This window comes from Cryptomeria japonica, unplaced genomic scaffold (genome assembly GCF_030272615.1).
Source record: "Cryptomeria japonica unplaced genomic scaffold, Sugi_1.0 HiC_scaffold_955, whole genome shotgun sequence".
Lineage (NCBI taxonomy): Eukaryota > Viridiplantae > Streptophyta > Pinopsida > Cupressales > Cupressaceae > Cryptomeria > Cryptomeria japonica.
Window position 1 is genome coordinate 29,346 of NW_026729648.1, and position 19,103 is coordinate 48,448.

The 19,103-nt window shown below is 32.7% G+C and overlaps 1 protein-coding gene across 1 annotated transcript; it reads left to right on the plus strand.

The window, feature by feature from the left end:
- The first annotated feature begins 362 nt into the window (after positions 1–362).
- LOC131079426 (uncharacterized) lies at positions 363–19,036 on the plus strand. The gene is made up of 7 exons (XM_058017370.2): positions 363–468; positions 662–726; positions 823–913; positions 3,958–4,065; positions 4,208–4,873; positions 4,983–5,437; positions 18,128–19,036. The coding sequence occupies exons 5-7, from the start codon at positions 4,393–4,395 to the stop codon at positions 18,629–18,631; spliced, it is 1,440 nt and encodes a 479-aa protein (XP_057873353.2). The 5' UTR covers positions 363–468; positions 662–726; positions 823–913; positions 3,958–4,065; positions 4,208–4,392; the 3' UTR covers positions 18,632–19,036.
- The last annotated feature ends 67 nt before the right edge of the window (positions 19,037–19,103 follow it).

Below are 19,103 nucleotides of genomic sequence, written 5' to 3' on the forward strand. Positions count from 1 at the left end.
AAATAAATGATGTAACGTATAACCTTCATTGAATATTATAAAAGGAATGGAATAATAGGCTTCTCCAAAAGATGTAACGTATATTAAAGGAATGGAATGATGGTATTCTTGTCAAATCACAAATATTACGCTTAAAATTATGATTTGCGAGTACACAGAAATCTCAAATTTATATGTCGCCGTTTGAGTTGCTGTTTTGTACTATTGAAACTAACAAAACTCGTACAAAATAGCAACTCAAACGGCGTGGAACTAACAAAAAGGGGATAATTTTAAGCGTAATATCTGTGACACGCCTAGGGTAACAAATGCCATTCCCTGAAATTTTTCATATTTCTTTTCTTGTTTTTTTGAGTGCGTGTCTTGCTGAGTTTTAGGGCTCTGAATTATCGTTCTTCTGTGCATACATTGTAATAGACAGGCGGATGAAGAACATTCTCAAAAAAAGCACAAACTGAAACCTAAAGAGTAAGTTACAGGAAAAAAAACATCTTCACTCTTTTCTTGAAATTTTAATGATAGAACTTATGATTTCTAGTTTTTTTTCCCTGATTAAGGTTAAGTTTTTTTTCCCTGATTAAGGTTACCTTTTTTAAGTTTTGTTGATTTAATTAAAAATTTTACCCACGGCTCAGTCTATTTACCCATTTGTTTTAAACAGGTGATCCAGAGTAGGAGAGGGGTGGTTTGCAGACGAACTTTAAAGTGAACAATCTCTTTCAATTTGTATGTTTCAACTTGAAAATATGGTTAAAAATAGTGGAGATTAGACCCTAGGGCTGCTTTTATTTGTTCAGAATTCTAATGGAGTGAATAGTGCAGAAAGCTTCACAGAGGCATTAGGAAGCTTATTTGGTTGCAATGGAAGCACTACAGGAGGTATCTGCTATGGAGATGACTGTTAGCATCTAAGGTGTGTATCAACTAAAATATGTACCACACTTTGAATTTTTTATATTGCTTGCTTTATGACTCTTTTATGAGCTTTAAGTCATATCCCATTGCAGTAGAAACCTTATATAATTACCAAGGAAATACTGATAGCCTAAGGTTTTGTTACTGAAAGGCAACCAGTATTAGAGGTAATATATTGCCTAAATGATTGATACCATTCCCATTCCTGTTTTTCATAGCCGTGATTTATTTTTGCCTATGGTCGTCGGCCCAATTTTTAAGATTTTCATAATTTGTCTAAAGGAGGCGGATGGAATCAATGCATTCAGAAAATTATGCATTCAGTTATCTATACTTAAGGGTAGAGCATTTACGGCTGGACGGATTTCTTTTCGCCGAGAGGCGATCTACAATGGGATCGAAGTTGTCCGTAAACACAAAATGCCTTTAAGAAAAAAATGACGGTCTCATGCCTGTTTAAATAATCCAAACTATATATCATTGCCATTAATGATTATGAAACGCCTGTAGTTGAAATTCCATTGGAATGATAGTTCCCAAAATAAAATCTGTCAGAAGAATCTTGTCGCCTAGTGGCAGCACAACTTCTACTGCACCACAAACCTGCTACACACTTAATAGATTCATAAAAATTGGCCAATATAGTGATGGTATTGATATCCACCCAGGATATGCATGTATTTAAATTGTTTGTAACTGACGGAGTGATTAATAAATTTTAAATGTGCATGATTTGGATACACTGACATCAAACTGAAGGAGATTGAGGGCAATATAAAATTGCCATTTCATGTTTTTTGGGCACCAATGTATCTCTTCTCCATCGTAAAGTGTGGTGCTAAGTGCATGTTTGGTCGAGCTTTTGTTTTGCACCCGTTTTGAAGTTTGAATCATTGTTTTGCACCGGTTTTGGTTTTTCTGCAACATGATTGAATCATTTTGCAGTATAATCTGGATTTTTCTGCAGCATAATTGAATTATTCTACAATGGAAAGACAAGTACATAGATTCTGAGGGCACTAAGATTTGTACAAATTTTACCAGCTATTGGTTGAAGTGGGCTTACGAGTTCTTCATCTAGGCACTTAGTCCTTCTGCGCACCCAACCATTTCACTACTTCATTTTGGAGATTGAACATAACCATTTTGTATAAAATTACTAGACAAATCTATTCTGTGCTATGATTGTTTTCCATGTAAGTTTTGTCTGGTACGTTTTAGGAGACCAGTGTAAAATGCATGATAGAACCAAGAGTCTTTCTTCCATTTCTTTTACCAGAAACATATTCATATTAAACCCCTATAATTTGCAATATCCTATTCTCATTTTAGATTTCTGTTTGAAAATAATTTATTTCTTGTGTAGCAATCCCACGTAATTTGCCTGCAAAATTTATTTCAAGTTTTATTAAGTTTTGTTTTAACAAGACCATTTGTGCATATCAGTTATGTTAATACCAAGTGATTGTGGAGTGTCCGCTTTTATAATCTCCAGATCAATCTATTCTTGGTGCTAATTTTCTTGAGCGCAACAAAAAAATCCCTATCCTAGGCTCAATAACTAACCAGATTTTGCTACTGTAGATTGATATCTGCCTCCCGTTTATCGCTTCATTTCTTAGCAATTTCGGCTTTAAATTTAACAGCTTGAAAACATAGAAAAAACACATCTAGGCACCTAGACCTACAAAATTTCCGAGTGGTTCCCTGTGTTAAAATTGTTATGTTTTGTTATTGGAATATCACTTCACATATTTAAATAGAAATTTGACTTTTAACCAGCATTATATATTTCATTTTTTGTGCATGTTCTCCTTTTGCAAGTTAGCTTATATGTTTTGTAGATCCCCTCAAGAAATGGGAAACATTGAGAGTACTGGCTATTAACAAGGGTCCAAGAGACGTATTCATAAGCATTAAATTTAATGGATCATAAAAAATAATTGAAATGTAAAAATTCATTAAAAATTAACTCCTTTCAATGAAATTAACGGTCATTTTGATGATGGTCTTTAATTCTGAAGGCATCCACTTCCACAGTTTAATTATAAAGCCGTTACAACTATTGTTCCATACGTGGAAGTAACAGCATAATGCATGAAAAGAATATTGGAAGAGTAGGGTCTTTTAAAACAAAATTATCAACCAGTGCATTTCTCTATTCAACAACAGTAGCCAATGCAATCTCCACCAGATAGCAATAGCATGTTTTCTTCCGAAACCTCCTGCCAACATCTATTTGTTTTGCGTGAAATATATTTTGTTTATATTCTGCATTCATAGTTAGTTTCTTAAATTTAAAAATAAGAAAAGATAATTAAAAAAGAGGACCTGACGAAATATTTTGAGTTACGAATGCGATATTTTTTTTGAAAGCCTTTTGATTTCTACGTTTGCAAAAACTGTGTGCTATTATGACAATTTTAATAGACAAATGTAAGATGTTTTGAAAGGTTTCTGATTTCTACATCTGCAAAATCTGTCTGTTATTATGACATTGTGATTGGCTTTAAATTTGTGTAGTATTATGATAGTTTTCAAATAAAGGTTAAATTTATGTTTTATCCCATTTGTAGGCAATAGGCAGGAACTCGTAATAGATGGTATGGGGGCCAATAGTGAGGACTGTGTGGAATACTCTCATCATTTTATGTATTCTCCTCTCTGTTTTCGTTTAAATGTCTTCTTCTCAGAAAATGGTAACGAGGGTTCATATATTCACAAATACTTATTGAACAGAAAATTTACAAAGTTGATCCTAATTTTTAAGAAAAAATAAGTGTTTTTATTTATGAAATTTATTTTAGAGGATCAAATACTTTCCAATGTATATGGACTCCAAGCTCTATCAAATGATATGTACTTACTTCATTAATTTGAATCCCTTTAATGAAATTTGTTATATATTGTTTAAAGGATATCTCTCCGCGTATAGTACATATATTATTATTTAATATATGTATACTAGTGGTAGTTCCGCCGAATAAAACAAAGAACATAAATAGCCGAATAAAGAGAGTTTTTGTTTTTTTAACTTTACAGGTGTAAGGAATGTTTTCAGCCATTTCAGTAATCACTAAGGCAATTGCAAAACTGTTGGACGGTGAATTTTGTATGTTTTCAGGCGTGAGACAGGTTTGACAGTAAAGAGTAAGTAACAGGAAACAAAACATTTTCACTCTTTTCTTGAAATTTTAATAATATAACTTATGGTTTCTAGGTTTTTTTTCCTGATTAAGTTTACGTTCTTTTTACTTTTGTTGATTTAATTAAATTTTTTCCTATTGTACAGAGAGAAGTGTCTCTTGAATGGACCCATAATTATATGCAGCGGTTGCATCAGGCGATGTGAAGTTGCTTACAAAGTTGGAAGGTAGATGCAACATTCTCCAAGAGGTTACGCCCACAGGAGATGCGGCACTTCACTTGGCAGCATATCATGGCCATGTGAATGTTGTGAACAAGCTGCTTCAACTGATGAATGGTGCAGGTAACCAAGCAATTCGTGGATTTCTAAGGGTTAAAAATGAAAAAGGTAACACCGCCTTTCACGAAGCTGCAATTGGAGGTCATCACCAAGTAATCGAGGTTTTATTGGAACGTGATCGTCCTCCGCAAAGTGAAATTGAGCTGCAAAATATCATCAGCGATACAAGTGATACTGATCCGCATAGTATTGTTAATGATGCTGGTGATACCGATCTGCAAAATATCATCAATGATGGCGGTGAAATCACTGATGCCGGTGAAGCTGACCCACATAATATCATCAGTGATGCCGCTGAAACTGATCTGCCAAATATCACCAATGTCGTCGGTGAAACTGCCTTGTTCAAAGCTGTTGAGGAAGGTCATCAGAAAATCGTTGCAGAACTTTTGCCTTTAACACTTCCACAGCAGTACTGGAGGACAGATGGCCAAACGCTTGTGCACTGTGCGGTATACAGTAGACGCAAAGGTATCCTTTAAGCATTATTTAATTTTTTATAGAATCCTAGAAACGCTATCTCCTCTATAATGGGTATCTTTGTATCTCTTTTATAATGGGTATCTTTCTAATTGTGCAGAAGTGCCCAAGAAGCTCATCGCTGCTAAGCCGGACCTTCTTAAACAAGCTGACTATTTACGCAGAACACCCCTACATTATGCTGCCTGTCTTAAAGGAATATCACATATTGCAAAAATTATTTTAGAGAAAGACACGTCTTCCTGTTATACAGTGGACAACAATCACCAATCAGCGCTTCATATAGCAGTCAAAGAAGGCAACATTGATTTAGTGAGAGAGATATTAAAATATGCCAAAGACTGCATAGTAATTGGAGACAACGAGGGAAGAAATGCTTTTCACCTGGTGATTGAAAATGCAGTACAAATTTTTGACAAAACCCGGAGACGCATTAAAACCTTGATGTTCTTGGTGATATCAAAGAGGCTGATCAATGAAGCTGACAACCGAGGCAAGACGCCATTGGACATAGCGCTGGACAACATGGACACAGACGAACGCCTTTTCGAAGGAGTAAGTGATTCATTTATTTTGCATAGTTCCTGCTTCTATGTTAATTTAATGCACCTTTCTTTGTTTTTGAATCCAGATATATTCTGTACTGTTTTATTCCATAGACTTTTTACTTATATTTCATTGACTGAAATCCTGTGAACTTTAGTATGTTTGTATTTTATTCTAAGATTGCACGAACTAGGTTATAATCTGCATAATATATCTGAATTTCACTGTATTGTCACCGGTTCCAATGTTCAGAGTAACTTTTAGATCCCTTTTAATTGATTTTCAAATTTATGTTACAATGCTTAAAAGTTCATAGTAATAATATTGATACTGATATTTGTTAGGGTCAGTTTTGTTGTAGAATTTACTACAGCTTTAGCCATTCAATGTACCACTTTTCTCACACACATGTCAAGGAGAACAAGTATGTGGTGGTTATATTGAAATTTGTTTAGGTTACTAAGGATGAACTTCATGTGATAGGACACAGGATTTCCTGTAGCGTTAGTCAACTGTATTTTAAAACTAGATTTTACAACAAATTAGAATTTAAAGACATCAAATTTTCACAAGCATAAAAGAAGTGTTAGTGTTGTTAAAGATCTGAGCCTCTGACGAGTTCGGAGAGGGATGGCTTAAACGACACACTAAGCTGACAGCTTAGGTGGCCGGGCCCACTTTATCTCATGTTTCCGTTCCTTATCCTTTTATCCTTTCCACGATTCCGTTTCTGTAATGTTTTTTTTCCTCCGTTTTCATTTGCCCTTTGCTCCTCCTTTGCTCCTCCTGTTCCCGTAGCAGTTTGCTTCTCGATTCAAGAGTCCTTCTCTTGATGCAAAGTGTCTATTAGGCTTGTATTTTTAGTCCCACATTCAGTGCGGGTTCATATAAGGAAATTAAATGTCCTATAAATATACCTTGACCAATAAATTAATATAACACAGATATAAAGACCTCGCTGACGAGGAAAACAGCTATCTTTGAAATTTACTGTGCTTATTCAAACGACTTAGGCGTTTAATGAAATTTTAAAAGAATATTGTTGAAATGATATAAATTTTTTAATATCAATTATTAAGAATGTTAAATGTTTTTTTTAATAATATTTATTTATTATTTTTTGGTTTTTATATATAATTATAATATGTCAATTTTTTTTAATACATTAGTTATTTGTCTTAGTAGCATTATATTGCATGGTGTACAATGTAAAAATGATTCACAATTAAATAATCTAATGATTTACCAACAAATCCCCTTTCTAAGCTTTTCAATTTTTTTATTAAAATTATAGTATATGTTTAATGATAGAGGCACATTCCATATTTATTTGGAATAAATATTAATATTCACTTAATAATGTAATGGTTTAATAAAGGAATCATCATTATTATTATTTAATAATTTAATTTAATATAATTTAAATTATAAACACCTAAGATCGGCATATCAATTTTCTCCAATTTAATTTGCCGTCCCATTAATTAAATAATATTTAATTATTTAATTACTATCCCTTCATCCATCATTTAATTAAATAATCTCTCATTATTTAATCAATATTCACTCCTCTACATTTATTAAATCTCATTTAATTAATTTTTCATATCCTTCCCACCTAAATTAAATAAATGCCTCCATTTATTTCATTTGAGATTAAAATGCATATGAATATTAATTAATTAATTAATTAATTTAAATTGTTAGAAATCTCCCAAAACATGTCAAGTGGCACCTTGAGAGGTTTCCACTCCCCTTGCCACTCCATGTCCCATTTCCTCCCTCATAATCTCCTACCCTCTAATTTGTCCAACCTCCTAACCTCTTGGATGCATGTCCATTTCCTCATCCAGAGGAATCAAATTCAATCTCAACCCTTGATTCCTCCATGTAGTCCATGTCATCCATTTTCAACTTCATAATGGCCTTTATATCCTTCATGATATTCCTCATGATATTCCTTGTGGAAATTTGAATACTTACAGCCTTATTATGTTTTCTTCTTATATTAGTTGAAATATGGAAAAAAATTGTATTATGGTCTCATTCTTTATACCGTTTGTCTTTTGCATTGTAGAATATTTGAACTTGGCACCATCTAGGTGCCTACAACATGGACTTTGCCATTAAATCAAGTGGCCCACTTTAAACTTGACAAAAATAAAATATCCTCTATTCTAAGGATTTTATTAAGATCTTCCATCAAAATTTATATTTGAATTATTTAATTTATTGAAGAGTTATTTAAGTTAATGATAAAATTATTTAATAATTAATTTATTTTGAAGAGTATTTTTTACAAATAAATTATAGTCATGTGGATCACACCAATTATTTAGAAAGAAGAAAATTAAAATGACGTGCTATATCCATAAACAAGGGTGTGTAACAATAGCCAAAAATAATATCTAAAAAGGTTGTTTTTTAACATTGCATTTAATTTCCATGCCATCCGCCGCAACTACGAGGGCTTCCATGTCTGCGATGTCGTCCGCCGCATTGCCATCTGTGACTGCGACTAAGGCCGCCGCTACTGCTCGCGAGGCCGACCCTCTACAATCCGCCCTAACCACTGGTGCAGCTACGACTGCTGCTAAGGTCACCGCCTTGCCGTCTGCAACTGCTACTAAGGCCGCTGCTATTGTTCGCGATGCTAACTCTTTGCATTCCACCCTAACCTCTGGTGCGGCTAGTCCTGGTGCTGTTCTTGGGAGCTCTGCGGGGGTTTCAAATGGTGGTACGGTGCTTCCTGCGCCCTCTGCAGTCGATCGGGGTACCCGTGGCTTAGGGCCTGTGGCGGTTTCTATTTGCAAACCTCTGGTTTTCAAGGTGTCTACAGATACAGACATGGAGATCATCCACACTTCCTCAGTGTTTGAAGCTCATGGTCTGATTTGCAAGTTCCGAGGTTTTTGGCCAAGCCTTCCTCAGCTGCATACTTGGATCTCCCAAAGCTGGGAACCAATCATAAAAGGTTGAGTTAATATTTTTCCCTCAGCCAAGGGTTTTTTCATTGCTAAATTTGAATTTGCAGAGGATAGATCAAAAATCTTAGGGATTAATCCTTTCAACTAGGAGGGCAAATATGTTTTGATGGTTAAACCCTGGTTCTCAAGCTTTAATCCATCCACTAATTCATTTAATGAGATTCCTATTTGGGTTAGGCTCCCCAACCTTCCCCTTCATCTTTGGACGGATTCTCTGCTAGAGGAAGTGGGGGAGGCTTTAGGTGAATTCCTAATGATTGGTAAGGAATCCTACCAAATTTATCATTCTACTTATGCTCGTATTTTGGTTAACATTGATGTCTCTAAAGGGCTTCCAGCTGAGTTAGAGATTGAATCTTCCTTGGGATCTTGGGTCCAACCACTCGACTTTGAAGGTATCCCCTTTAGATGTCAAAAGTGCTTCCAGACTGGACATGTTGCTGCAGGGTGTGAAACGGATAAAAAGAATAAAAGATCTGCTTCTTGGTGGAAAGGTGCATCCTCTGAACATTATTTTGTTAAAAAGAAAAGCTTCTCCCAGGTGGTGGCATAGGTTCCTTAGACTGAGGGTACGCCTCATGTTTCTATTGTTGCTATGCCTCAGGAATGTGTGAATGCCTGCGGTGGCACCCCGAGTGAGAAAAATGATTCGATGGATGACTCTCCCGCATCTCAGATTGTTGTTGGATCTTCTGTTGTCTCTGCCTCTGTGGATGTTGGCTCTGCTCCTCCTGATGATGGGAGGTCCTCTATTCTGGACCCTTCCGCTTGGCAAAAGGCTGCTGCTAGGGTTGAGGAGGGATGGATTACTATTAAAAGTAAAAAATCTAAATTGTCCCAGTCCTCTTTTGATATGACCCTTCGATCCCATAAGGGTAGGTCAAATTCTTGATCTTTCCTGGTTGGGGTAGGGCTAGTGGTTTTTGGGTGGGGGTTAATGTTGTTCCCCTTCTTTTGATTGTCTGGGCCAATTCTCTCTTGTGTTTTGTTTCTTTGAGTGGTCTTTCAAGTTTATTTTTCGGTTCAAGTTGCAGGTCCTTCTAAAACCTGTCTTGTATAGGGTTTCTGGTCCCTTTAAAACTTGCTTTTACTTAATCAAAAACAATAGCCAAAAATACCTTATGAAGCAAAAAAGACACCTTAGATCTATCTAAAAAATTTAGAGCCATAATGTTAGTTATGGATTATGCATAAAGAAGCATGTTTTGGGTGGCTACATCATTTTTCTTTTCCTTCAACAACCATTTAGATTTTGTTCGCAATCCCATCATGGAAGGACTCAAATTTAGAATTTGAGGGATTAATATGCCTATCCTCATGAACTAGTGAATCATTATATCTTACTTCTAAAACCTTTGTGTGATTTAAACCTATATTAGACATACAATCCTTTGTGTTTGAAGCATTAATACTCTATATGAGGAGAACAATGCCCATTAATAGTTATGATTAAAGATGTAGAGTCATGGATTGAAGCTTTAAGACTACCAATTTCAAGAGATATTTCCTTCTGAGAAAGATCCTTTTGGGCCATCTCTCATAGAATACTATCTTGTGTATGTATGCCTAGATTCCCCCAACTCCACAGAGTAGTGATGGTGTGTTTCTTGAATACTCATTCACATTTGAGGAATAGCAATAATGCATGACTAGTTTTTAAACACCTACGATAATGCATCCTTGCACGCATGGTAATTTAATTTTGGTTTTTTATCACAAAAAAATGCTATAATAATCTCTAAAGACGGGATCAACACATGCTTATGCTTAAAAATTCACACCCAAATTTTAACCCCACCTCAAAATATTTCTTTTTTGTATCTATGTTAGTTCAACTCCCTAATCTTCCACTCCAATTATATTGTGAATCTTGTTTTGAAGCAATTGCCAATATGTTGGTAAATTTTTTATTGGTAGAAAAAAAGTCTTCTAATTTACTTCACACGGTTTTTGCTAACATTTTGGTTGATCTAGAAATCTCCAAAACCCTTCCAATACACATCACTTAAAAATAGTTGATTGAATTTGGACCCAACTTTTGGAATATGAATAACCACCTTTTTGTATTACTATAGGTGTTTTAAAACTAGACACATTATTGTTGATTACTTCAAATGCAAATGACTAGTCAAGAAACAATCCACCACTACTCTATGGAATTAGGGGAATCTAGGCCTACATACACAAGAAAGTATTCTATGAGAGATAGCCCAAAAGGATCCCTCTTGAAAGCATATATCCCTTGAAATTGGTTGTTTTAAAGCATCAACACTTGGATCTCGATATTTAATTGTATCTATTAATGTGTCCCCTTCTCCTAAGGTGGAGAGTTTTTATGCTTTAAACACAAAGGATCATATGTCTCATATAGGTTTAAATCACATATAAAGGTCTCATAATTAACATATGATGGTTCACTATTCATGAGGATAGGCTTATTAATGTCTAAAATTATTAAAAATATGTCCTTAGATGATGATGTTGCCAACAAAATTTGTATGGTTATTGAAAAGGAAAAGAAAAATGACTTAGTCACTCACAACATGCATCTTCACTCACACTCCACAAGTAACACTATAGCTCTAAATTTTGTTAGACAGATCTAAAGTGATATTTTTGCTTCCTTAGGTCTTATTTGTTTTTGTTGCACACCCTTGTTTATGGATCTTAGCCCTTGAATTTGATTCCTCAAGGATGAGGAAATGGGCATGCGTCCAAGAGGTTAGAAGGTTGGGCCAAGTAGAGGGTAGGACGTTATGAGGGAGGACATGTGACATGTCCAAGGTATAGATATGTGGCAAGGGGAGAGACAACAACTCAAGGTGCCACTTAACATGTTTGGGAGATATAATAATTTATTTAAAATCAAAATGAATATCAAAAACTAGATAATTGGGGACACTTACTTAATTTAGGTGGGAAGGATATGAAACATTAAACAATGAGATTTAATTACATATATCTAGGAGATAACATTTATTAAATAATGAAAAATTATTAAATTAAATGTTAGATGAGGGGATATTAATTAAATAGAGAAATATTATTTTATGAATAGAAAAGTAAAAAATGAAGGAATTTAGTAAGAGATAAGAGGAAGAGGAAAAAATTGCGAGAAAAATTGAGTGTAAATTTTAGGTGTTTATAGTTTAAATTTTATTAAATCAAAATATTAAACAATGATGACTCCTCTTATTAGACTATAACCATACTTCACCTCTTAAATAAATAATGGATATCAATGGCTTATTATATTATTAGGTGAATATTAAAAATTATTTTAAAAAAATTGGAATGCTTCTATGTTGTTAAACATATATTAATTTTTTTATATAAAACTTGGAAATCTTAAAAAGTGGGATTTGTTCATCATATTACAATTATGAATGATTTTAGGGATTTTTTCACCAAATTACAAGTAAAATCATATATGATGCAATGTAATGCTCTAGGTAGTTAAATATCTTTCATTAATGAGATCAATAGATATTCTTGCAAGGTAAATATATCATAATTTTATTGAGTTGGTGGAGATTATAGCTATTAGGATTGACCTTGGCTACAAATTAGATTATTACTAGTATACCTATATTTAAATAAATCTATGTAAAATACGCCGAGAGATATCTATTTTGAAGAGCATTTTTTCTTTTAATCATAATTGAAGGCTAAAGCTAATCTTATATCTAATTGTAGCCCGACCTTAATTCAACAACTAATAAATAGTAAAGTCTTTGCAATAGACTTGTTTTATGTATATCTTATGTCAAGCCTTACATTTCAAACTATCTTATGTCAATTTTGTAGTAAGGTTGGAGATTAATAATTTATAAAGATCTTGTTGCATACAAATCCCTATTACATTATTACCCAATAGATAATTAGAAAATTATTTATGTTTAGCATATTTAAATAGAATATATTAAATTAATTAAATATCAAATATTTTCAAACATAATATTGGAGTCAATCTTGTTGTATCCAATCCTTTTTACATTATACCTAATAGAATGATGTATATTATTTTTTCAGTTATATTCTTGAAATTTGCTGAATAGAAAAAGTTGCATAGATATTTCATCATATGTCTTACATTTTAATATTCAAAATGTATAGAGAGCTTTATCATATTATCATATTTAGATTATGGTGATATTAAATAGATTTTGTTTTTTGAAAAATAAAGAAAGTATTAATCAAAATTCATTATAAAAGGTTGACCCTATTATTTAAAAAATCTATGAAACAATAACTATTTGCTATAATTTGTTTTGATGCATACTACTACCTATGTAATTTTCTTTATCTAAAATTTGGTATGTTCTTATATGGTAGATAGAAGTTTAAATAGCATTACTACATATTGAAGAATCATATCCCTAATTCTAACCCTAACACTAACTGAATATTTATTCCTATTCAACATTAAATCTAACCTTAATTAAATCCCTACCTATAATTAAAACTTAACCCTAACCCTTATTAAACCAAAATTGTAATCCTAATTAAACTATAATCCATCCCCTAATAAAATATTAATAATTTATAAACCTTAACCCTAATCATAATTGAATGTAAACCCTAATTGAACCTTATACCTTATTAAATTCTAACCCTTTCCCTAATTGAAATACACCACTCACTATTAACCTAAGTCAATTCTAACCTTAACCTTAATTGGACCTAACCCTAATCTTATTTCAATCCCAAACTTATCCTTAACCTAATTGAACCACAACATTAACCCTTACCTTAATTAAGCTTTAATGGTAATCTTAAATCTAATAAAACTTTAACACTAATTGGTCTCTAATCTTGAGTCTAATTGAACCAAAACTTGAACCCTAACCCAAATTGAACCATAATCCTAACCCTAGGCAAACACGCCCTATTTAAACTCTAACCCTAAACCTTATGGAACCATAATCCTAATATTATCTAAACCCTAACCCTAATCCTAGTTGCACCCAACCCTATATGAGTCCTAACCCTTACCCTTCTATATGATCCCTAACCCTTACCCTTCTATATGAGCCCTAACCCTTACCCTTCCACTAATTGAATTCTAACCCAAACCCTAACCCTAAACATATTTGATTCCCAACCCTAACATATTGAATAATCCTAGCCCTATCTCTAATGCTAAACCTAAATATAAATATTTACCTTTATTGAACTTTATCCCTAACTAAGTAATTAAACCTCAATTGTTATTAAAACCTAACCCTAAATCTTATTGAACCAAAATTGTAATCCTAATTAAACTATAATCGTTTCCAAATTTTAATCCTAATAATTTGTAAACTTAACTCTAATCTTGAATTAAAATTGACTCCAATTGAATCACAACCCTAATTGAACCCTACTCCTTATTGAACTCTAACACTTTCCCTAATTGAAACATAACTATCACCATTAACCTAATTGAATTGTAACAATAACATTTATTGGACCTAACCCTAATCTTATTTCAATCCCAAACTTATATGTAACCCTAATTTAAAACCAAGTTACTTTTAATAAAAGTAGCTAGCTCAATAATAAGTCAGCTTAAATTGATTAACTTTAAAATTGATTTCAAGTTTTGTTAAATTAAACATACCTTATATCCCTATATAATAACTTTTATTTGAGTTTAATTTTAATTAGAAAAACATTTATGTTTTGCATACTTAAATCAACTATATTAAATAGAAAAATCTATATTTATCCTTCTCACACATATTTTTAACCTTAATCTTGGAGTTTATCTTGTTGCATGCAATCCCATTTATATTATTACCTAATAGATCATTAAAAAATGATTTATGTTTGGCATATTTAAATCAAATATATGTTAATTTAATTAAATGTTAAATACATTTAAATGTAATCTTGGAGTCAATCTTATTGTATCCAATATTTTTTACATTATTACCTAATACATTGTTGCACATTATCCAATATTCAAAATTTATGAGAGCCTTATTGAACCAAAGTTGTAATCATAATCAAACTATAATCCATCCCCTAATCAAATCCTAATCATTTATAACCCTTAACTCTAATCCTAAATGAACATGGCCCTACCCTAATTGAACCCTATTCCTTATTAAATTTATGAAACCTTATAACTTATTAAATTCTAACTCTTCACTAATTGAAACACACCCCTCACTATTAATCTGATTGAATTGTAACCTTAATTCTAATTAGACTTAACTCTAATCTTATTCCAATCCCAAACTTATCCCTAACCCTAATTAAAAATCAATGATTTATTTTAATTAACTAAAAATTTTATGAAAAATACATGATAATACATTATGAAATTTTCTATCTAAAATTTGTTATGTTATTATATGGGAAATAGAAGGACATAGAATTTTGAATAAGATTACATGTTATATTTTAATCTCAATGAACTCTTTAGAGGTTGTCTTTGCCCTACTATTTGTAGGGATAAAAATGTAGAAAAATTAAATAAAAGTTTTTCTTTGTTTTATTTTTAAAAACAAGGATAAAATAAAATTCACATTAAAGTTCTAACATGCTACTGCTATTGAGAGATATCCAGAGAAATCATTTGATGATATAACATGTTGCTGCTATTGAGAGATATCCAGAGAAATCATTTGCCAAATGACTTTTACAGGAAATTTTGTACCTTGATTGGCGCATGTTCATTCTTCAAGATTGGCAAAATTCTCTACCAGACAACCGGGTAAGCGCGTCAAATAACAAGTTTCCCTCCAAGTACACTGTATAAACTTAGTTTGCGACACAGATAGAATTCATTTCACAGTACGGCGTGCCGCGTGCAAAACTCTGTTACAATAAACAAATATTCTAATTTGACAGACTGTTATAACTCAGACTGTTTAAACAGCTATACATTATAGTTCTCTGGTAGCCTTTTGGATTACAGTTCTAACATTTCGTTGCTATTTTGAGTATTGATTGAGTACGCCATGGCACGGCCTGTAATGCGAGCTGCACTGCTTCTGTTAGGGTTACTGCTCTACATCGAGGGGATTCGAACTCAGGAAGTCGGTAATGCGTTTGTTTTTGTTGTTTTATTTTGGGGGTTTTGATTTGCAGATCTTTGTAGGATTTTCTGTGACATGGGGATGTGAATAAAACAGAGGATGAAACGAATATGATGGATTCTTTGTCCAAACTCGCCTGAGAGGAATATGATGGCAAATCCCTCCTTATACCAAAGAAACCACAAATAAAACCCCATGCCAAACTCCTCTTATGTTACACAACTTCAAAAATAAATCCAACCCTGAATGACAACAGTTGGAAGGAATCCAGATGGTGCTTCTTGAAGGCAATAAGATATGTTAAGAAAATCACAAACAACACCACCATATTTTATGCACAGGGGAGGTCGCATAATGTTTGTCAAACATAAAAAATAATTGAAACAATGGAAAATCACTTATTACAACTTATACCCTAACTCTCATCCCCCATTCGAGAGTAAAATGTTTACTACTATCTACAAATGAGTCATCTAGAAAAGAAACAGTCAAGGCATCCCTCAACTTACTCCATAATTGTTAAGAAGACATCCAGAATCCTGCAAAAATTGGTTCAATCTTCCCACCAACAAATAACTAAAACTCACTTTCTATATTTAAAATTTATAAGATGCATTATACTACCACTGGATATTTTGGCACCCTTCATTGTTACTGCCCAGCTCCATATTCCACCTCCTCACTATCCTATCTCGAACAACCTGCAGCAACGGAAGAATGAAATTTGAGAAAGAGATGAAAATAATTGGACATTACCCTCAATGCTCTGTTTCCTCTCTCCCATGCAGTCACCATGACTTCTGTTGCTAAAGTTTTTTGAGCAAAAAGAGATGAAAAGAATAGAGAACACTTTACCTATTGCAGACTTGGAGAAGAAGATTTTGAGACCTGTCATATTTCCTTAGCATGAAGAGGGAATTTATATGTCAGTAGCCAACACCGACTCCAATCCTGCACTACCCTGCCATCACTGCACGGTTTTCCTTTTACAAATGCCCTGCAAAATATAACGGCCAAGAGTGGGAATGGAGAAAGCTAATCAAATGCCATGCAAAAGGTGATGAGTTACTAAGATTTACTATTATTAGGTTAAATCTAATGCGGGCTCATCTAAAACTGCCTCTCAACTTAATTCCCTGCCACAACCTGCCAAGAATATCTTCCACCAATACTACTATACTGCCAAATCAGCACGTCAACTTTTTTGTAAATGCGTTTTGTGTTTACGGATAGTATTGATCCCATTGTAGATCGCCTCTCGGCGAAACTAGGCACAACTATTACTAGCATAGTCAAAGTTGATGTTTTTCCTTACAATATTTATTTATTAAATATTGACGAGAAAATAATTTATTAGTAAATAGTCTTCATAAAATTATTAGTTGATTTTAATTTTGATAGTTAAAGCCCTAGGAGGAGTTGAATTTGAATTTGTCCCTTGCAATAAATGTTTAAGCAATTTTAAAGTATAGTGAAAATAAAATCATGAATTCTTATAAATGCTCAATTATAAAATAGGTTGGAGAAGAGAAATTTACAACAAAAGAAAACTTTGGTCAAAGATTAATTTATTTTGATTTTGAAGAGTTACTTTTTTAAATAGTTATGTTAATCTTAGATTTGATGAAGTCGTCTTATATTATAATTTATCTATAATAATTACCATTATATATTTTCCTAATGTAATAATTTTTTAATATAACTACATAAATTTACAACTGATAGAATTAATATTTAAAAATTAAACTTATATGTAATAATTACATTAAAAGATGTTCTATTTTAAAACAATAATATGACATGTTATAACTATATAAAAATAATATGATTGTTCTATTAGCATTAATAGACATTTATTCTACTTATTTCAATCTCGTATACATTTATTCTACTTATTTCAATAGAACTGTTCTGTAGAAAGCCACATCAAAGTGCATGTTTGTAACTAAATTCCAGTAATTTCGTTCTCTTGAAAACTGGCTTATATTTTGTAACGTGAGTTTCAAAGCAAACTAATTCCGATGTCATCAACAGAAAACATTAAGACTGATTTTTTTTTAATAGAAAATGTCCATAAACCCCAGCAAAATTAAGACTGACCAGTGAGAAAAAGGAAAATATTAGCGAAAATTCGATATGAAAAGTCAGTACAAATCATAAGATAGAAATTCATTTGCTATTGGCGTGGGTTTTCGAGATCAGTTAAATTGCATTTTGTTGAGGGGGAAACGTAAGTCTCCACCTATACATAGACTAATAATTATTTGAAACATAAAGGTTCACATTAATAAATTGCCCTTCTTAAACCTTAACCTACTTCACCAATCTCATGCAATTGAACTAGACTCTAAATTAAACCGCCAATGATTTCATATGAATGTTTCAGATTTAAATTTAATTTAATTAAGAGATTCAAATATTGTTCACATCTTATATTGAGATTATAAAAGTTCATTTCCTTCAAAAAATATGTGTAGAAAATATCATTTTTCAAGCATTTACTTATATTTAAACATAAAATGATCTACATTTAAATCCAATTTTATAGTCTTCCTCATCTATATCGATACATTCAAATGATCTACATTTAAAGCCAATTTTATAGTCTTCCTCATCTATATCGATACATTGAATGGAAATAAATTCCTTTTGAATTATAAAAGATGTGGCTTTTTTTCTTGTAGATTATATGGTTGCTAGAAATAAATGGTGCGTGGACTCCTCCAAAAGAGACACATGACACAAGTAAGAACTCATTGATGACTGAAAAATCAATGTGGAAAGCCCAAATTATTTCAGTAAATGCAGTGTTGATTGCAGTGGCAGCTTTTCAAACAGCTTTCACTCTCCAAAAGGACCACAAAGAACCTATGTTATATGTTGTTTTCATGCAGTTTACAGTGATTTGTGATGCATTAGCACTCACAAATCACTTTGATACCTCTCTCACTGCATTATGGACAGCTTTAATATCTTTGTTGCTAGCATTTGGAGGACGCATCTTTGTGGCTACGGCACCAACGCATACAATTGCAACAACGATTGTTTTAAATATGGTGATAATTGTTCCAATCTCGATAATAATAATGATTCTTTGTTCCAAGAAATACATATTCAGAGACGACAAAAGCTACCTTTGGACTCTCCTAATACTACTTGTCGCAGATTACATATGGATTTATGTATGATATTGTTTTCCCATTTTTTTCCCTTTTCTCCCTTTATTTCCACGCTTAAGTATTGCTTTTAATTACTATGGAAGAGGCATAATATGGGTAATAGTGGGTTTAGTTGCATATATAGGTCAAAGAATATATTTTCGATGGAAACAAAGGCTCTTGAGAGATGACCATTATATATGGGTCTTGACATTACTTATTGGTGTAATTATGTATAATATACCTTTCATCCCGATATTGCCTACGGGCAATATTTCAAATGTATAGGGATCTAGATATTGAAAATGTAAAAGGGGTCTGTTTCTTGAAATTGTAAAGGGGATCTATCTATCCAATATTAAAGGGATTCTATCTATTGAAAATGTAAAGGGGGTCTATCTATTGTAAATGTAATGGGATATAATGAGTCAATTAGGGGTGTTTTGTAAGAACTTTTGTACTTCATCGAGCTATAATCAAAGGTTATCTTCTTGGGTGTCGG